General features: G+C 47.4%; 1 protein-coding gene across 1 annotated transcript in view; it reads left to right on the forward strand.

The window, feature by feature from the left end:
* LOC121167742 (ran-binding protein 10) overlaps positions 1–17566 on the forward strand; it is a 59348-nt gene that overhangs the window by 31090 nt on the left and 10692 nt on the right. Inside the window, exons 4-6 of the mRNA XM_040997320.1 lie at positions 6673–6840; positions 13252–13274; positions 14786–14970. Coding sequence (XP_040853254.1) covers positions 6673–6840; positions 13252–13274; positions 14786–14970 — 376 coding nt within the window. The remainder of the gene's footprint in view (positions 1–6672; positions 6841–13251; positions 13275–14785; positions 14971–17566) is intronic.

A 17566-nucleotide genomic window follows, 5' to 3' on the forward strand; every position in this document is an offset into this window, starting at 1 on the left:
GTCCAGTGGAGGAAAGCCTGCCAGATATGGATGCCATTTGAACCATGCTGTAGGCAGAACTACCTGGACCCATTTGGCTGCCCCAGGGACTCTTGTGGCCATTAGGAGTGACACAGGTATGAATCTGTGAGTGGCCCTTTCCCATGCAGGTGCTGGCTGTTGAATCACTTGCCCTGCCTGTAGCTGCTGACATTCGAGCTCTGTCTCAGTACAGGGCCTGGGTACCCATGGGAGGCTGTGCCTACCTGGTGTCAGCTCATGGGGTCATCCTGCAGAGATGGCCTCCTCTTTTAATGCCTGCTACGATAAAAAGAAGACCTGTACCCAGGGCACTACCTGCCCCTTGTACCTGCAGCTGCCAGAGGCATTACCCTAGGGTCATACGATTGTATTCCTTGATGCCAGGATTCTGGAAGCTCAGGGTAACAGTCATGGGAGTGCCATGGCAAAATGTGTTCTGATGCCAGCCACTGTTTGCTGAATGAAAAAAATCTCTTTGGGACAGGCATTGTGATATAGTGGTTAAAGCTGCCACCTGTGATGCCAGCATCCCATATCTAGTCTGTCTACTGTACTTCTGATGTGGCTGCTTATTGGTGGCCTGGAAAAGCAGCAGAAGATGACCCAAATGCTTGGGCCCCTGCCATCCATGTGGGAAACACATGGAAGCTCTTGGCTTCTTGTTTCAGTCTGTCCTAACCCTGCCCATTGGAGCCATGTAGAGATATCTCTATGTCTCTCCCTCTCTCTCCTTTGCCCCTCCCCTTCTTCTTTTTTTAAGGGTTTATTTATGTTTATTGGAAAGTCAGATATACAGAGAGGAGGAGAGATAGAAAGATCTTCCGTCCATTGATTTATTCCCTAAGTAGCCACAATGGCTGGAGCTGAGCCAGTCTGAAGCCAGGAACCTGGAGCTTCTTCTGGGTCTCCCATGTGGATATAGGGTCCCAAGGCTTTGGGCCATCCTCTACTGTTTTCCCAGGCTACAAGCAGGGAGCTGGATGGGAAGTGGGGCCACTAGGACACGAACTGGCACTCACATGGGATCCCAGTGCATGCAAGGTGAGGACGTTAGCTGCTAGCCACTGAGCCTGCCTTTAGCTCTGACATCTGACATTCAAAGCAATCAATCAATCTTTAAAAAGGGAAAGAATCTCTTTGCTCTTCTTTTTTCCTGATACCCTTTAAAAAAAAAAGATTTCGTTTTATTAGAAAGTCAGATATACAGAGAGCAGTAGAGACAGAGAGGAAGTCTTTGCATCTGTTGATTGACTCCCCGAGTGCCTGCAACAGCTGGAGCTGTGCAGATCCGAAGCCAGGAGTCAGGAGCCTCTTTTAGGTCTCCCACTCAGGTGCAGGGTCCCAGAGCTTTGGGCCATCCTCGACTGCTTTCCCAGGCCACATGTAGGGAGCTGGATGGGAAGTGGGGCTGCTGGGATTAGAACCGGTGCCCATATGGGAACCTGGTGCTTCCAAGGAGAGGACTTCATCTGCTAGGCTACCCTGCTGGGCCCTTCCTGTCATCCTTTGTAGAGCTGCATCAGGCAGTGGGTCTGTTAGAGTTATGATTTTTGAATCCTGGCTCTTGGCTTCAGCCAGGCCCAACTGTTAGCATCCCAGCCATTTGGAGAATGAGCTGTGGGTGGAAAATCTGTTTTCTCCCTCTTTGTCCATCTGCCTTTTGAATAAACAAAATAAATCTTAAAAAACAAAACAAGGCAAAACAAACCAGCATAGCTGAGACTTGAACCAGCACTCCTATATTCAGTGTGAGTGTGCCCCAAGTCACAGCTTAATCTGCACCACAATACCCACCACTCTGTTTTTACTTGTTGACATTCTGGGGAGAGTATCTGTGTGCCAGATTTTTGGGAGAGAGTGATTCTGTGTGAGTGACACCCCTCCCCACACCCATCATAGAGCAGCCCTGCCATGATGCCCACCATGGCACAGGAACTGTCTTCACAGCAACCCCTTGCTCAGGAAGCACCTTGGACAACATGGCCCAGCACCTTTCTCCTAGAGCCAGTGTGAAAGCCAGTGAGCATGGCTGTTGAACTGTGCCAAGTGCTGCCTCCCCAGGAAACTAGAGAAAAACCAGAGTAGAACAGGTCTGTGGCTGTCACTGGCAGGCCATATTCAAGCTGCTGATTGGGACAGGTGGGTATTGGCCAGCTCCAGCCACGCAGATTCTCATTTAGTCCTCCTGTGAGCCCTCAAAAGTTTCTCCAAGAGAGCTTGGCAGGTGTCTGTGATGTGATGGGATCAAACCCTTCTCTACATCTCTAAAGTTCCAAGGCTTTGGGCTGTCCTCTACTGCTTTGTCCTGTGACAAGCAGGGAGCTGGTTGGAGCATCTAGAATATGAACTGGTGCCCATATGGGATCTCGGCACATGCAAGGGGAGAATTTAACCATTAGGCTATTGTGCTAGGCCCTGCCTGAGTTCTCTCTGGAGATTCTTAGACATCGTCTGTTTCTGAGTGTGTATGTATGTGTTTTCCAGTTTCTGGAAGCAGCTTGCCTTGACTTATAGCCCTTCTGCTACTTCAAAGCCAGCAGTGTAGCAGCTTCTGTTTTAAGATGACCTTATGATTGCTTTGGGCCCATCTGTCAGATAATCCAGGATAATCTCCTAGATAATTTTCAGAGTTCTAATTTATCCACTTTTTAAAACTCCCTTTCATTGTGGAAAGTAACATTTCCCTAGACTCTGGGGATTAGGTCACAGACTTCCTTGGATGCTTTATTCAGCCTGCCCCATGTTCTGTGCATTTTTCTTCTTTTGTTTAAATCTGTATGGGTAGATAAATTCTATGGGAATTAGCAAAAAATTTCAGTGTTTTCTTTTTTTAAGATTTATTTATTCTTATTGGAAAGGTTGATTTACACAGAGAAGGAGAGACAGAAAGATCTTCCATCCACTGGTTCATTTTCCAAGTGGCCGTAATGGTTGGAGCTAAGCTGATCCAGAGTCAGGAGCCAGAAGCCTCTTCTGGATTTCCCATGTGGCTTCAGGAACCCAAGGCTCTGGCCCATCCTTAACTGCTTTCCCAGGCCACAAGCAGGGAGCTGGATGGGAAGAGGGGCCTCTGGGATTAGAACTGGACCCGTATGGGATTCCAGCACATGAAGGTGAGGACTTCAGCTGCTACCCCCACTGGGCCCTATTTATTTATTTTTTATTGCAAAGTCAAATGTACAGAGAGGAGGAGAAACAGAGAAGAAGATTTTCCATTTGATGATTCACTCCCCAAGTGGCTTCAACAGTTAGAGATCAGCCGATTTGAAGCCAGGAGGTGGAGCCTTTTCCGGGTCTCCTGTGTGGATGCAGGGTCCCAAGGCTTTGGGGCATCCATGACTGCCTTCCCAGGCCACAAGCAGGGAGCTGGATGGAAGTGGAGCCACCAGGATTAGAACCGGCACTCATATAGGATCCTGGTGTGTGCAAGGCAAGGACTTTAGTTGCTAGGTTACTGTATCGGGCCCAAAAATTAGTAAATCTTTAAAAAAGAAAGGAAAAGGAACCTTGGTTATGATAGCTTCATCTGCCTTGTATGCTTCTGTACTTTTGTGCCCCAGAAAAGCTTTTCCCACAAGAGCAAATGGAGTGGCATCTCCACCAGCAAAGAAAGGCCTCTGAATCACTGGGGCTGCCCAGCTTAGGAGTTATGTTCTCAGAGCAGAATCCTGCCCATGAGCTGCACAATTCCTGTGCCTCTGGGAAGTGGAAAAGGTGAGAACAGAACCTCCTTGTAGTGGCAGGCCTTGCCTCCCTGAAGCCAGTCCTGAGCAGTTCTTTTGCTAAATTTTAAATTGCAGTTGGGAGTTACCAGGGTTGGTGGGATGGGGAGACTACCTGGGCTCTGTGCCCTACCCACATCACCTAAAGCTGTTCAGCTTTGGTCTGTTCCCCTTGGTGGGCTCTGGAGAATCCTTTTTTACCCAAAGTTATCCTGACTGAAAGATGTGAAAACAGGGTACATGTAAGACTTGGGGCAGGTGTTGGGATCACGAGACCAGCTTGGCCTAGAGCTCACTGGACTAAAGCAGCCAAGTTTAGGGTCCAGGGTCTGGTATGTCCCACCTCCTTAGTCATGCCCTTCCTTTCCCTTGTCCGTCCTCACCACCAGACCCTGGCTCATAGCTTGCACCACCCTGTGCCCTGTCTGACCTGTACATGTAGTCTGTGAATGTTCCGTTCTGGCCATGGCCTTGACCCTGGGAGAGCTCCTACCCCCACCCATCTGTCATGGGGGAAGGGAGGTGCCGAAGAAGTTCCCAAGAGCCTGCTGAGGAGCTCTAGAGGGAGTAGATTTGCTCTTTGGGAGTAGATTTGCCTATCACGCCTATCCCGCCTGCCTTCATGCTTTTCCCGTGTGCCCCAGCTGGCCTGACCGCCTGCACTCGTCCCTGCTCTGTTAAGTCAGAGTACGTTTCAGAGTTCTCACTTCTGTGTCATCATTTATGCTCAGCTTTGAATTAAGGGGGCCTGGTCAGTGCAGCAAGGCATGACAAAGCGATGAAAACCAGCCGCACATGGTTATGTGCTATCCAATATACAGTAGTCTGTAGATTTAGATCCCTCCTCCCCCAGCCTTCTCTCCTGTCTCTGTCTCAGATAAAGCAAGAAAAATATTATTGAGGGCCCCATGAGTTAGTCTAGTGGCAAAAGTCCTTATTTTATTTGTTTTTATTGGAAAGTCAGATATACAGAGAGGAGGAGAGGCAGAGAGGATGATCTTCCGTCTGATGGTTCACTCACTAAGCCACCGCAACGGCTGGAGCTGAGCCAATCAGAAGCCAGAATCCAGGAGCTTCTTCTGGGTCTCTGACGCAGGTGCCGGGTCCCAAAATCCTGGGCTGTCCTCGACTGTTTCCCCAGGCTACTAGCAAGGAGCTGAATGGGAAGTAGAGCAGTCAGGACATAAATTGGCACCCATAATATGGGATCCTGGCACATGCAAGGTGAGGAGTTTAGCTGCTAGGGTACTGCACCGGGCCCTATTATTATGAGTGATATTTTAAAAAATTTGATATCTAATTTTTGCTATTGGATCTAAATATAATTGATTTGGGGGCTAGGGAATTAGGCCAGGCTTTCCTTTTGAGGTCTTGAAAGTGTTCCAAAATCATAATGATGGTTGCATAACTCTATAAATATGCTAAAAACTCCTGGCTTGTACATTGCTAAGTGGATGAAAGATTATTTGTGTATGTATGTAAACAAACAGGCATTTTATTTTTCATATTCTTGGTATTGCTGATCTTACCAGTTGGTAATGGTGAAAATTCTTTTTCAGATTCTTTGGGATTTTTATTAGTCTATCAATGATTTTATGATAAAGAAATGGCAGATAAGTTTATGAAAAAAATGGTTGTTGGGGAAATGCAAATTAAAGCCACGGTGAAAAACAGAGGTTTAACTTGGCAGTTAAGATGCCTGTACCTCCCATCAGAGCTCCAGAGTTCAGTTTCGTGATTGGACTCTCTTCCCTCCAGCTTCCCACAGTGATGGCTGCTCTCAAGGGAAAGTTGAGTTGAATTCTCAACTCCTGGCTTGGCCCCAGCTCAGCATCAGCCATTCCCGACCAGTTGTACAGTTAACCAGTGGTAGCTGGGAAATCTTTGTTTCTGGCTTGGTGATGATGGTGATAATATAGTAATAACCATAAGGATATTAAAACTGCCATGTGCATACTATAAAAACTGAAAAAGAAACACTGAGTATCTGAGAATATCAACTACTGGTGAGGATGTGAAACTCCTACATTGTTGATTGGAATGCAAAATAGCACAACCACTTTGAAAAAACAGTCTGACAGTTACTTATCAAGTTAAACATACACTTATCTTTTGACCCAGCAGTACCACTTCTGAGCACAGTGTTTACCCAAGAGAAATGAAGATCTATGTTTACACAAAGACCTCTATATAGATATTTGTTCGCTTTGTTTATAATAACCAAAAGTTAGAAGTAGCTTAAATGCTATTAGTATTAGTAAATGACTGAACCAACTGTTGTGTAAGATAGAATACTGCTCAGCACTAAATAATAATGGACTACCAGAACTCTTAACAAGGATTAATCTCAAATACTAGGAACAGGAAGCCAGATCCAGGATACTCCTTAGTTCAAGGTTTTTCATTCTGGAAAAGGCAAAATCAGAGAAACAAATCACATCAGTGTTGCCAGGGACTGCGAATTGGGAGGATGGATTGATTGCAAAGAGGCAGGAGGGAGCTTTTTTGAGAAATAAAAGTAATCTGGTAATTATAATAGTGGTGATAACACAGCTGTATACATTTGCTAAGATTTGTTTGAATCAGATGATCAAAAGGATAATCTATGTAAACCATCCCTCAGTTTACAAACGTTCCAAACAGTCCATCATGAAGCCTGCTCTCATTCTCAGGATTTCTCTTGTGATGAATTCTCTCCAGGTCCTTGATGGGCTGGAGTTCCTGCTAACCAGAGCTTTGGCTCAAGTCAGGGCTCACTGGCAGGCTATGGGTTTGTTGCAATCAGACCCTGCCAGCAGCTGGTTCTCTGAGAGGTCGTGAATAACTGAAGGGGGCGGGTTGGGGAGAGGGGCAGAGACCTGGGGGCTTTTGTGACTGGCTTCTCTCTCAAGTACTTCTGTTCATCTGTTGCTACTCTTTTCCCCCACAGGTTGGGACAAGCATTCCTATGGTTACCATGGTGATGATGGGCACTCTTTCTGTTCCTCGGGGACTGGGCAGCCCTATGGTCCCACGTTCACCACAGGAGATGTGATCGGCTGTTGTGTCAATCTCATCAATGGCACCTGCTTCTACACCAAGAATGGCCATAGCCTTGGTATGTACATGAGAGAGCTTGGAGAGTCTGCCCTGTGGAACCGCTTTGGTTGACAAATGGCTTGAGGGAAGAAATCAGACAGTGCCACAAACCCTCTTAGGAGCTCAGGGGTACTTCAGCCTTTCAGAAGCTGGAGCCTCTTAGGTATTGGGGGCGCAATTTTTATTAATGCATCCCTTCAGTAGCATTGAACGAGCCCTGGGTGCGTGGCAAAAGCACAGCAGTTGTCTCAGTTGTGATCCTGGCCTTTGTGTCATTTGTTGGAGGGAGGTGTGGTATTGAATAATTTTCAGGGGTCCAAGTACATGATTGCCTGTAGTGGCAGCAGTGGCAGCTTATACGTGTATGACCTGGCCAAGACTTTGGTCAGCTCTTGTGATGATCGTTTGGCTGGTTGCTATGGAGCAATGAAGAGGTTGTGCCACTACAACAGGTTAACAGGCTGGAGCTGGATGGAGCTGTAGCTCCTCTGACATGTTCCTGGATCATGGGCAGCAGTTGGGCGGAGTTCCATTGATAAGGGCTCTTCAGTGAACCTACAGAGGATGGACTGAACTAAAGGCCAAAAGAAGAGATAAATGGCCTGAGATGATTCATTGGTGATGGATGCAGAAGTGCATTCAAGCCTGGCAAGGCAGGGCTTGGTGACAAGGAAGTGGATTTGCAAGAAGGAAGAATGGGCAAGTGACTGGACTAGTTTTGCTATTAATCAACATAAGGGACCCATGGGTATGGACAGTCCTGGGTGGATGAGGGAGGTCTGTAGAATCCCATGGAGAACCAGTCCTGGACTTGTGTAGACATTTAGAATCCCATATCAGAATGTCAGTTCAAGTCCTGGTCACTCTTGTTTCCATGCAGCCTCTTGCTAATGCATTCTGAGAGGCAGTAGGTGATTGCTCAAGGGCTTGAGCTCCTGCTATCTGTGTGGTAGAACCAGGTAGAGTTCTGGGATCCTGGCTTCAGTATGGCCCACTCTGGGTGTTGTCAGCATTTGGGGACTGAATCAGCAGATACAAGATCTCTTTTTGTCATTTTTTATTTATTAAACAAATTTTTTAAAAAAGATTTTAATATTTTTAATTGGAAGAGTAGATTTACAGAGAGAAGGAGAGACAGAGAAAAAGATCTTCTATCTGCTGATTCAGTCCCCAAGTGGCTGAAATGGCCAGAACTGAACAGATATGAGGCAAGGAGCCAGGAGTTTCTTCTGTCGGGTCTCCCATGTAGACTCGAGCTCAAGGCTTTGAGGCATCCTCAACTGCTTTCTCAGGCAGGGAGCTGGATGGGAAGTGGAGCAACCAGGACATGAACCAGTGCCCATGTGGGATCCCGGCAAATACAAGGTGAGAATTTAGCCACTGAGCCATCATGCCAGGCTTTTTATTATATTTTTGTTTTTTCGCTTTTTATTATTTTTTTTCCCCTCACACACTCTGTTGCTCTGCCTTTAGGGAATGGATCAGCAGATGGAGACTGTCTCTGAAAAAATTTTTTTTTTGGATAGGAAATTTAGGATTAGAATTTCAGAGAAAGAAAGAGCACGAGAGAGAGAGAGGGAGAGAGAGAGAGAGGCAGGTCATGGCTAAACTGATGCCTTCCCCTACCTACTGGATTATTACAGTATCTGACTACCCAGGCCCTAAGGTGGTACCTAAGTGTTGGTTTGGCTATGTGAGTTGGTAGAAGTTTTTCATTTGGGTACACCTTAGTTCTCCCAGAATGGTATGTTAAGAAGAAGGCTTGGCAGAATCCTACCAGCAGGGCTGCCACATGCTTTATTTTAGCAGGAGAGAAGGCTGAGTGTTCCACTTTGAACCTGACTCCTAAGAGGCCTGCTTCCCTTGGCTTGAGGGGCAGTAAAAAAGGCTGGTGTCAGTATTTGGTATGGCAGTTAAACCTCTTGAGATGTCCACATCCCATATTGGAGTCCTTGAATATGCATCCTTGCTCTGCTCTGTATTTCAGTTTCTGCTGATGTGTACCCTGGAAGGCAGCCAACTGATGGCCCAAATACTTGGATTTCTCCTGTCCACATGTGAGAGCCAAATTGCTTTCCCAGCAGCCTCAGCTGTTTGTGAACATTTGAGGATTGTACTAACAGAGACAGATCAGTCTTTCTCTGCCCTTTCAAATAGAAATGTTCCAAAAGAATCTCTATTCTAGATAATAAAAATCTACTGGTCTTTGAAGGGTTGTTGCCACTTCCCATTATTCCCTCCATGATTTCTCTAGAGATGGAATCAGGGGAAACGCATGGGACTGGAGTGTGCCTGGTTCTTTGTCCAAGTGACAGAAGCAGTGTTAGTCAATGGAGGTCGTAGCCCAGAGTAGGCAGGAAAGCCTGGGGAGCTGAGTGGCTATGACCATTGATTGCTCAGACACTGCAGTGCCGGTGTCGGTGGGCATTCAGCAAGTGGGCATCCAGCAGCTGGAAGACAAGTCCAGAGTCTCAAGAGTGCTGCCCCCTCTGTTCTCCAACTCCAGTTACTTTCTTCTGCTCTCAGGGTGTCGGGCCACATCGTGGGTTCTCACTCTGTTCCCCCAATACTCATTTCTTTGGAACCACACTCAGTCTTGCCTCTCTTGGATACCTGTCCTCCCTGTCCTCTTCACCTCTCTGCAGGTTGTACACTTCTTGCTCAGAGCATGCCATAGCACCTGCTGGGAAATGCTAGGTATAGAGCAAACTTGACTGTCGCTTCGTACCTGCACTTCCCTTCTCTGGGCCCTAGCTGTGTGCTGTGAACTCTTTGTCAGTTAGGTCCCCAGCTCTACAGGAAGCTCCTGGCCGCATTAATGTCAGTCCAAACCCACAGACTATTTTTGAAAAATTCACCTCCCAGTGGGTCTTTTTTTTTTTTTAAAGGACTTATTTATTTGAAAGAGTTACAGGAAGCTAGGCAGAGACACAAACAGAGATCTTCAATCCACTGGTTCACTCCCCAAATGTGCACTACAGTCATGGCTAGACCAGGTGGAAGCCAGGAGCCAGGAACTTCATCCTAGTCTCCCACATGTCTGCAGGGTCCCAAGCACTTGGACCAATTTTTACTGCTTTTTCCCGACCATTAGCAGGAAGCTGGATGAGAAAAGGAGTAGTCAGGTCATGAACTGGTGTTCATATGGAATGCCAACATTGCAGGCAACAGCTTTAAGTGTTATACCGCAACACTGGCCCAAATCATGTAATTCATGCAAGACCTTGTAATTAAATTTCATTTAAGAATAAATTGTGTGATTCTTTTTAGCTTGTCTAGTCTTCTGTGGTCTTGCTTATTTTATCCCAAATATTTAGCATCCTTTTTTATGGTATATAGCACTAACCTGAAATTGGATGGAAACACTAATGTCTGTTTGTATGACGACATTGATGAAGTGAATTGGAAGAAGACAAGACTGAAATATGAGCCCTTCAGTGTTCAGTTGAGCTGGCCCAGGGAGTTCCAGCCTTTTAAAAATCACTGAAACTCAGGGTTCCATCTTATCTACAACTTACTAAAAAGTGGATTTGGCCTATCTTTTTTGTGGATCACAAACTACAGTGGAAAGACAGTGAAACTGGAATGAGAGACTGCCTAGTGAATCCTCTAAGGTCCCTGATTCCTGTTTTTTTTTCTTTAACTTCTATTTTATTCATCTGAAAGACAGAAATCTTTCATCCACTGGTTCACTCACTGCCTCATGGGCTGACCCAGGCCAAAGCCACGAGCTGGGAACTCAGTCTGCATCTCTCACATGGCAACAGAAACCCACCTAGAGCCATCACCTTCGCATTGCTAGTATGCACATTAACAGGCATCCAGAGTGAGGAATAGAATTGGGACTCGAATCCAGGTGCTACAGTGTGGATATGGGCAACCTGGGCAGCATCTCAACTGCTGTATAGCACGCCATTTCCTTTCACTGATATGCATCCTTCCTCTTTGGAGAAACAGAAGGATGTCTGTCACAGCACCATCCCCGTGTGCCATCAGTCATCTGTGTAGTTAGTCGCCTGCCATCTTTCTTGCTGCTGCTCAGTGCACTTTGAAGGAAGGCTTGGCTACTGGAAGGCCTTAGTAGATACTTGGTAGGAGGAAAGAGCAAGTGAAAGAAGATGGGAGGCTAGTCTTCTCTGCAAGGGCTGGATTTCCTTGCTGAGTCATCTTTACACAGCTCTGTGGGTCTCCCAGGCCTCACATTCTTAATTTCAGTAACTCCTGGCCATGTCTATTTAGTTTGAGATACTTCTTGTCAACAAGTTTGGCTATCCTATTTCCATCCTGGAGTTTTGCTTAGCCCTCAATCCCAAGGACCTACTCAAATTTTGTCCCTGTGGCCTTGCAGAGGCTTAGGGAGGAGGTGGAGTAACTTCTTCATTCCCTTGGAAGCATCTCCAGGCCTCATCCATCCTGGGTGCTAATTGTGAGGCAAAACCAGACCGTTGTGGTTAGATCCTCCCCTCCCTCACCCTGGGGACCAGTTACAGGCAGCCTGTGCCTAGAACTCAGTTTCTGAGTTAGCTTTTAGAGAATGCCTCATTTTCTCCTTCTTTGGGTTGAGGGGTTGATATTACCTTTTTTATTTATTTTTCTTTTTCCCAGATGGCCTCAAAGAGGTTGGGTAACTTGTAAAAGGTCACACTGCAAATAACTAATGGATCCTGTACTTTCCCTTTCCCTGGATGTTCAGGCCCTTTCCTTGAGCCCAGGAATGAACAGCATCTCAACAATTTCTGGATATAGATCTGTGGAGCCATCTGGGGAGTGAACCAGCAGATGAAAGACTTCTTCTTCTTCTTCTTCTTTTTTTTTTTAAACAAAGACCTTTATTGCAGCATTGTTTGAAAGGGGTTGAGAGAGGAATCCTGGGAAGAATGATCTGAATTTGTAAAAAAAATTTGTGACTGACTGAGTAAACAATGTATGCATTGGAAGGACTAGAATATAAGTATAAAAAAGTAAGTCATAAGCCTGGCATGGTAGCCTAGCAGCTAGAGTCCTGGCCTTGAACATGCTGGGATCCCATGTGGGCACTGGTTCTAGTCCTAGCGGCCCCGCTTCCCATCCAGCTCCCTACTTGTGGCCTGGGAAAGCAGTCAAGGATAGCCCAACTCCTTGGGACCCTGCACCTGCACAGGAGACCTGGAAGAGGCTCCTGGATTCAGGCTTCGGATCAGCTCAGCTCCAACCATTGCGTTTGCTTGGGGAGTGAATTGTAGGATGGAAAATCTTCCTCTCTGTCTCTTCTCTCTTTATATCTGACTTTGCAGTAAAAATAGATCTTTTTAAAAAAAGTCACATATGTGCATTTTTCTAGAAAGATATCTGTGATAAATTGTGCAGTGGAAGGAATCTGAATTAAATACAGTGGTTTTGTTTTTGATTTACAAAGATATTTATTACAGCATTGTTTGAAGTTAAAAAAAAGAGTCTTGGTCAACTCTGACAGCCAAAAATATAAATAAATCTTAGGGAAAAGAAACAAACAAACGAAATATCTAGCCCTAATTTCAGCAGCTCTTATGATTCTCTGTCTAATAAATTGGGAGGACTGAGGCCTTAGATCTCTACTGGCCCATTTTCTTCATCTTAGAGCTTGGGTGTCTGGTAGTTATACAGAGGCCACTTACAGTACTGAGGGTCTTGTTTCCCTCCAGTCTCACTTCAAGTTCAGGGCTGAGGTCTCTGGAGATACAGCCTCTTCTAATATTTATTTGAAAGAGTTACGGAAAGAGATTTTTTCATCGGCTAGCTTACTCCCAGATAGCTGCAATAGCTAGTGCTGGGCCATGCTGAAGCCAGGGGCTCCATCCCATCTGCAGATGGATAACAGGGCCTAATCATTTTGGCTGTCCTCCCTGGCTTTCCCAAGACATTGGCAAGGATCTGGATTGGAACTAGAACAGGCAGGACATGAACCAGTGCCCATATGAGATGTCAGCATCATAGGCATCAGCTTTACCTGCTATGCTGCAGTGCCAGCCTCCACCCCCTTCTCAAGGCAGGAAGGTTTGGAGGGGGCATGAACTTTGCCAACTAGGAGCCTCTGAGAGACTCAGAACAAGTCTACTCTCATCATCTGTGAAGTGGGATAAGAAAACCTATTCAGAGTTGGTGTGAGATCAACTCAGTTTCTGGCACACACTAATTCCCTTGACTACTAGCTGAACCACAGGAAGATCAGATCTGAATGGCCTTGGAATATAGATCAACAGGCTATCTGTCCCTGAGAAAGACAATTAACTTGAAAGGATGGAAGAGCCCTGGACAAATTCCTGAATATCTGATTTCACTGCTAGCCAGGCCATCCAGTAGAGGGAAAGCCAGGGTCTAAACTAGGCCCTATCATGTGCTTGGCTACTACCTCCACAGGAAACATGGGGCTGGTCCTATCTTTGGTCTGATGACTGTTCCTTTTCCCCCACAGGTATAGCCTTCACAGACCTCCCGGTGAGTACTTCCTTTGGGGTTTCCCCCTCCTGGGCTGTTGGGATCTGCCTGGGGTGGGGCGTGGTGGTCCCTGCACGGGCAGGGTGTAGAGTCTGGCCCTCTCCCCAACCAGGGATGTGTGCTGTGCTGTCAGCTTGGGGGTGCCACTAGGGGATACCTGCTGGTCTCCTCTCTCTCCAGCAGCGAGGCCTGGTCTTCTTCCACGACTCTTAGCAGGTGACACAATTTGTGGCATTTCCAATGGCAGTGGTGGGGGGCTGGGCAGTTGTGTAAAGAGGGTAGCTCCATGGCTAAGCTGCTCTATGCCTTCAGGGACCCAGTCTGCTGCCACTCAGGGTACCCCATGCCAGAGAAATAAGCTTTGTGCAGTTTTCTCTTCTTGGAAAAGGATGGAGTTTGCTTTGGGCTCAGTTAGGGCTCATCTTCATCTTATGTACCCCAGCCTTTCTTATCATGAGCCATCACAGGCTTTAGCACACAGAGGCCTGCACCCAGAATGCTGGGAGCCTGGCTTTACACTGCTGTGACTGGTTCTGGAAGGAAGGTATGCCTACTCTGGTGGCTGCTTTAGGATTTTGGACCCTCCTGGATTGCCCTAGGAAAATGCCCTGGTGTTCTGAGGGGCCCCTGAAGCCCAAACTACAGTGCTAGGGTCCTGTGTGAACCTCCTAAAGGATCAGAATCCTTTGCTTCTTGCTGGAGGCCTCAGAGAAGGGTTGGGGTAGAGCCTTGGGAGAGTCGGCCCTGGCTGGAGAACAGCCTGGTTGGGAGACATGACATAAAGTGACCAGGTATATGTGTGGACAGTGTCCCACCACATGCAAGAAAGAATGGAGGTGTCCCTGTGGGCAGTGAGGATCAGGAAAAGTTGTTGGCAGGGATGGCCTTGTCTGTGATACAGAGGATGGCAGCAGTTGGTCATGCAGGAGGCCCCCTGCCTCACTGGCCATGAAGACCTCCTTTGGAAGAGCCTGGGACAGAAAGTGGAACAGCCTGTCCTGCTTGTTCAGAGTCAGGGTGTTCAACCCACTTAATTCCTTTGCCAAGCTCCTCTGCCTGCTGCTTTCCTGGGTCACCTTATCCCTTCCTGCTGCCATAGGTAGCTCTATCTTGTGGCAAAGGGATCCTTGGCCCTGCATCTTTTCAAGAGGAGCCATTATCTGCCCCCACAGTTGACCTCCATGGGCATGCCCACAGGGTTATAGTGCCCAGCCCACCTCTGTGTGTCCTGACCGAATTGCAGAAGGGAGGCTGGGCACTTAGACCCCACCAGCCTCTGATGCAGGGCAGGAGACTCTCCACACTGAGCTGTGCTTGCTTCAGCTTTGTCCCACAAGTTCCGGGTTAGCATCTCTGGCGGGGGGATGGGCCAAACTCAGCTTTCTCCACCACCTCCTGCATTGCTGTGCCTCTCTCAGCCCTAGCTTTGGCTCGCAGGAGCTAGGGAGGTGAGGTGAGGCCCTGCTGTCCGCTGCTTCAGGCCTTGACTGACATTTCATTCTCCTCCTCAGGCCAACCTCTACCCCACCGTAGGCCTGCAGACACCTGGGGAGATTGTGGACGCCAACTTTGGGCAGCAGCCCTTCCTGTTTGACATTGAGGACTACATGCGAGAGTGGCGTGCCAAGGTCCAGGGCACTGTCCACTGCTTCCCTATCAGCGCCCGGCTTGGCGAGTGGCAGGCGGTACTGCAGAAGTGAGTGCCGTGCCCCAGCTCTTCCCAGGGACCTCACTCTCCATACACCCCTGCAGGCTGCCAGCTGCTCTTATGGATTGGATTCCAGCTGGGAATCCCCTTCTGGGAAGCACTCCCAGAGGGAGTCTACCCACTGCTCTGCACCCCGGTCATCCCCTGGACAGTTCTCGCTAACTTCTTCCCAGCTGTTCCCGCTGAAAACCTCTTGCCTCTTAGCCAGTTACTGAAGGCTTTTTTTCTTCCCTGGGTCATTTTGCAGAGAATGTGCTGGGATACCCCATGGCTGCTTCTTCTGTGGACTTCTTTCTACCATAGGAAGTGTCCATCCATCCTGCCATGACTGTGGCCTGAGGTCACCTCCTGGGGCTCAGCATGTAGCCAGGTCCCATGTGTCTGTGGCAGTGGTGCTGGGAAGCTTCCTCCCTAGGACTAGCCTTGATGGCTGCTTGACTCATCATCAGCTCCCAGGCTTTCCTAGAAGTGGGGGTTGCTCAGATTCCCAAGGGAGGCAGGTTTGGGTCTTGGCTAGCTTGCTAGCAGGAGGTTTATTAAGACAGTTACCAGTATCTGCTCTGCTGGGCATTGAATTGGCTCCAGAGGATGGGCAGATGGCTATAGAGGAAGAACTGGGTTACTGTCAACCCTGAGCACCGATGGCCAGGAGCCTTTGGGTGGGGTTAAAGTACATGCTGGGTTCTTTGTGCAGACTCCTTTTCGTGAGGGATTGGTCTCAAGGCAGGTTCCAAGGGAAACTGAGTCAGGAGCGAGGTGGTCAGACCCTCTGCAGGAAGAATAGTATTGCCTCCTCTTGTTTCCAGGCCCTTGAGCAGGTAAGTAAAGTGTGCTTTCTCAGAGTTAAAACAGGGCCACTTCCCAGCAGGCTTACAGGGATGGGCAAAAGAGTCACATGGGAAGGGATAGATGCTGCCAGTGTTCAGGGCCTTGTATCAGCACATGGGTGCTTTGTTTACATGTGTATATCCATGTGCTTATATGTGTTCATTTGTAGTTAGTTCTTAAGGCCTGCATTTAGTTTGTGTTCCATAGTCCTGTGTAACTATGAATATGGGAGATAGACTGTCCATAGACACTTTGGCTGCCTTCTTGTGATGGGGAATTCAGGTTATTTCCTCTTTTTGTTTGTATAGGAAGCCTTTTGCACTTAAAGAATTTTCTTTCTCTTCTGTTTTTTAGAATGCTATGTCATTCATTTTTGTTTTGTTTTGTTTTGTTTGTTTCTTTTCCAAAAGACCGCACGTATTTATTACTGAACCAACCCACTAGTCAGAGCCCTAGTCAAACGTGTCTGGCTGTCTAGACTATGGTGATGTCTTCAGCTTGATATAGTTAAGAATATAGTGATTTTTTTTTAAAGATTTATTTATTTTTTTTTGAAGATTTATTTTTATTATTTTTTTATTGGAAAGGCGGATATACAGAGAGGAGAGACAGAGAGGAAGATCTTCCGTCCGATGATTCACTCCCCAAGTGAGCAGCCGATGCTATGCCGATCCGAAGCCAGGAGCCTCTTCCGGGTCTCCCACGTGGGTGCAGGGTCCCAAAGCTTTGGGCCGTCCTCAACTGCCTTCCCGGGCCACAGGCAGGGAGCTGGAAGGGAAGCGGGGCTACCGGGATTAGAACCGGCACCCATATGGGATCCCAGGCGTGCAAGGCGAGGACTTTAACCACTGCACCACCACGCCGGGCCCAAGATTTATTTATTTTTAATGGAAAATCATATATACAGAAAGGAGGTGAGACAGAGAGGAAGATCTTCCGTCCGTTGGTTCACTCTCCAAGCAGCCACAATGGCTGGAGCTGAGCCAGTCCGAAGCCAGGAGCCTCTTCTGGGTCTCCCACATGGGTGCAGGGTCCCAAAGACTTAGGCTGTCCTCGACTGCTTTCCCAGGCCACAAGCAGGGAGCTGGATGGGAAGTGGGGCTGCTAGTACTAGAACCAGTCAGTGCCTATATGGGATCCCAGCACATTCAAGGCAAGGACTTTAGCTGCTATGCTATCGTGCTGGACTCGAATATAGTGATCTTAATATAAGATAAATATGTGTGCCACTCATTTCAAATACAATTCTTTATAGACCCATCTTGGTTCTTTCCCATTGTCTTCTTTTGGAGTTGGAGCTGTTTTTATTGCCACCTTTCATCCAAACGTCCAAGGAGGAATGGCACTATTTTATTTTTGTCTTTTGGCTAGGAATCTCTTGATTCTGAAGGTCATGTGAAAATGCATGGCAAAGAAGAGTCAGGTCTGCTCACCATGAGAAAGGAATGAAGAAGCAAGCTGCTTCCATTTGAAAGACAGAGCTACATGGGAGGCGTGGGAAAGCAGAAATCTTCCATGTGCTGATTAATTCTTCACATGGCCACAGCAGCTGGGTCTTGACCAAGCCAAAGCCAGGAACCAGGATCTCCAGTCTTCCTTCATGGGTGACAGGGGTCCAAGTGTCTTGCTGTACACATTAGCAAGAAATTGGATTGGATATGGAGCAGCCAGGACTTGAACTGGCACTTAAATATGACATATGGGTATTTCAAGCTGCAGCTTACTCTATTGTACTGCAATGCTGTCCCCTAGAGAA

This window comes from Ochotona curzoniae, unplaced genomic scaffold, assembly GCF_017591425.1.
Source record: "Ochotona curzoniae isolate NIBS_2020 unplaced genomic scaffold, NIBS_Ocur_1.0 patch423, whole genome shotgun sequence".
Classification (NCBI taxonomy): Eukaryota; Metazoa; Chordata; class Mammalia; order Lagomorpha; family Ochotonidae; genus Ochotona; species Ochotona curzoniae.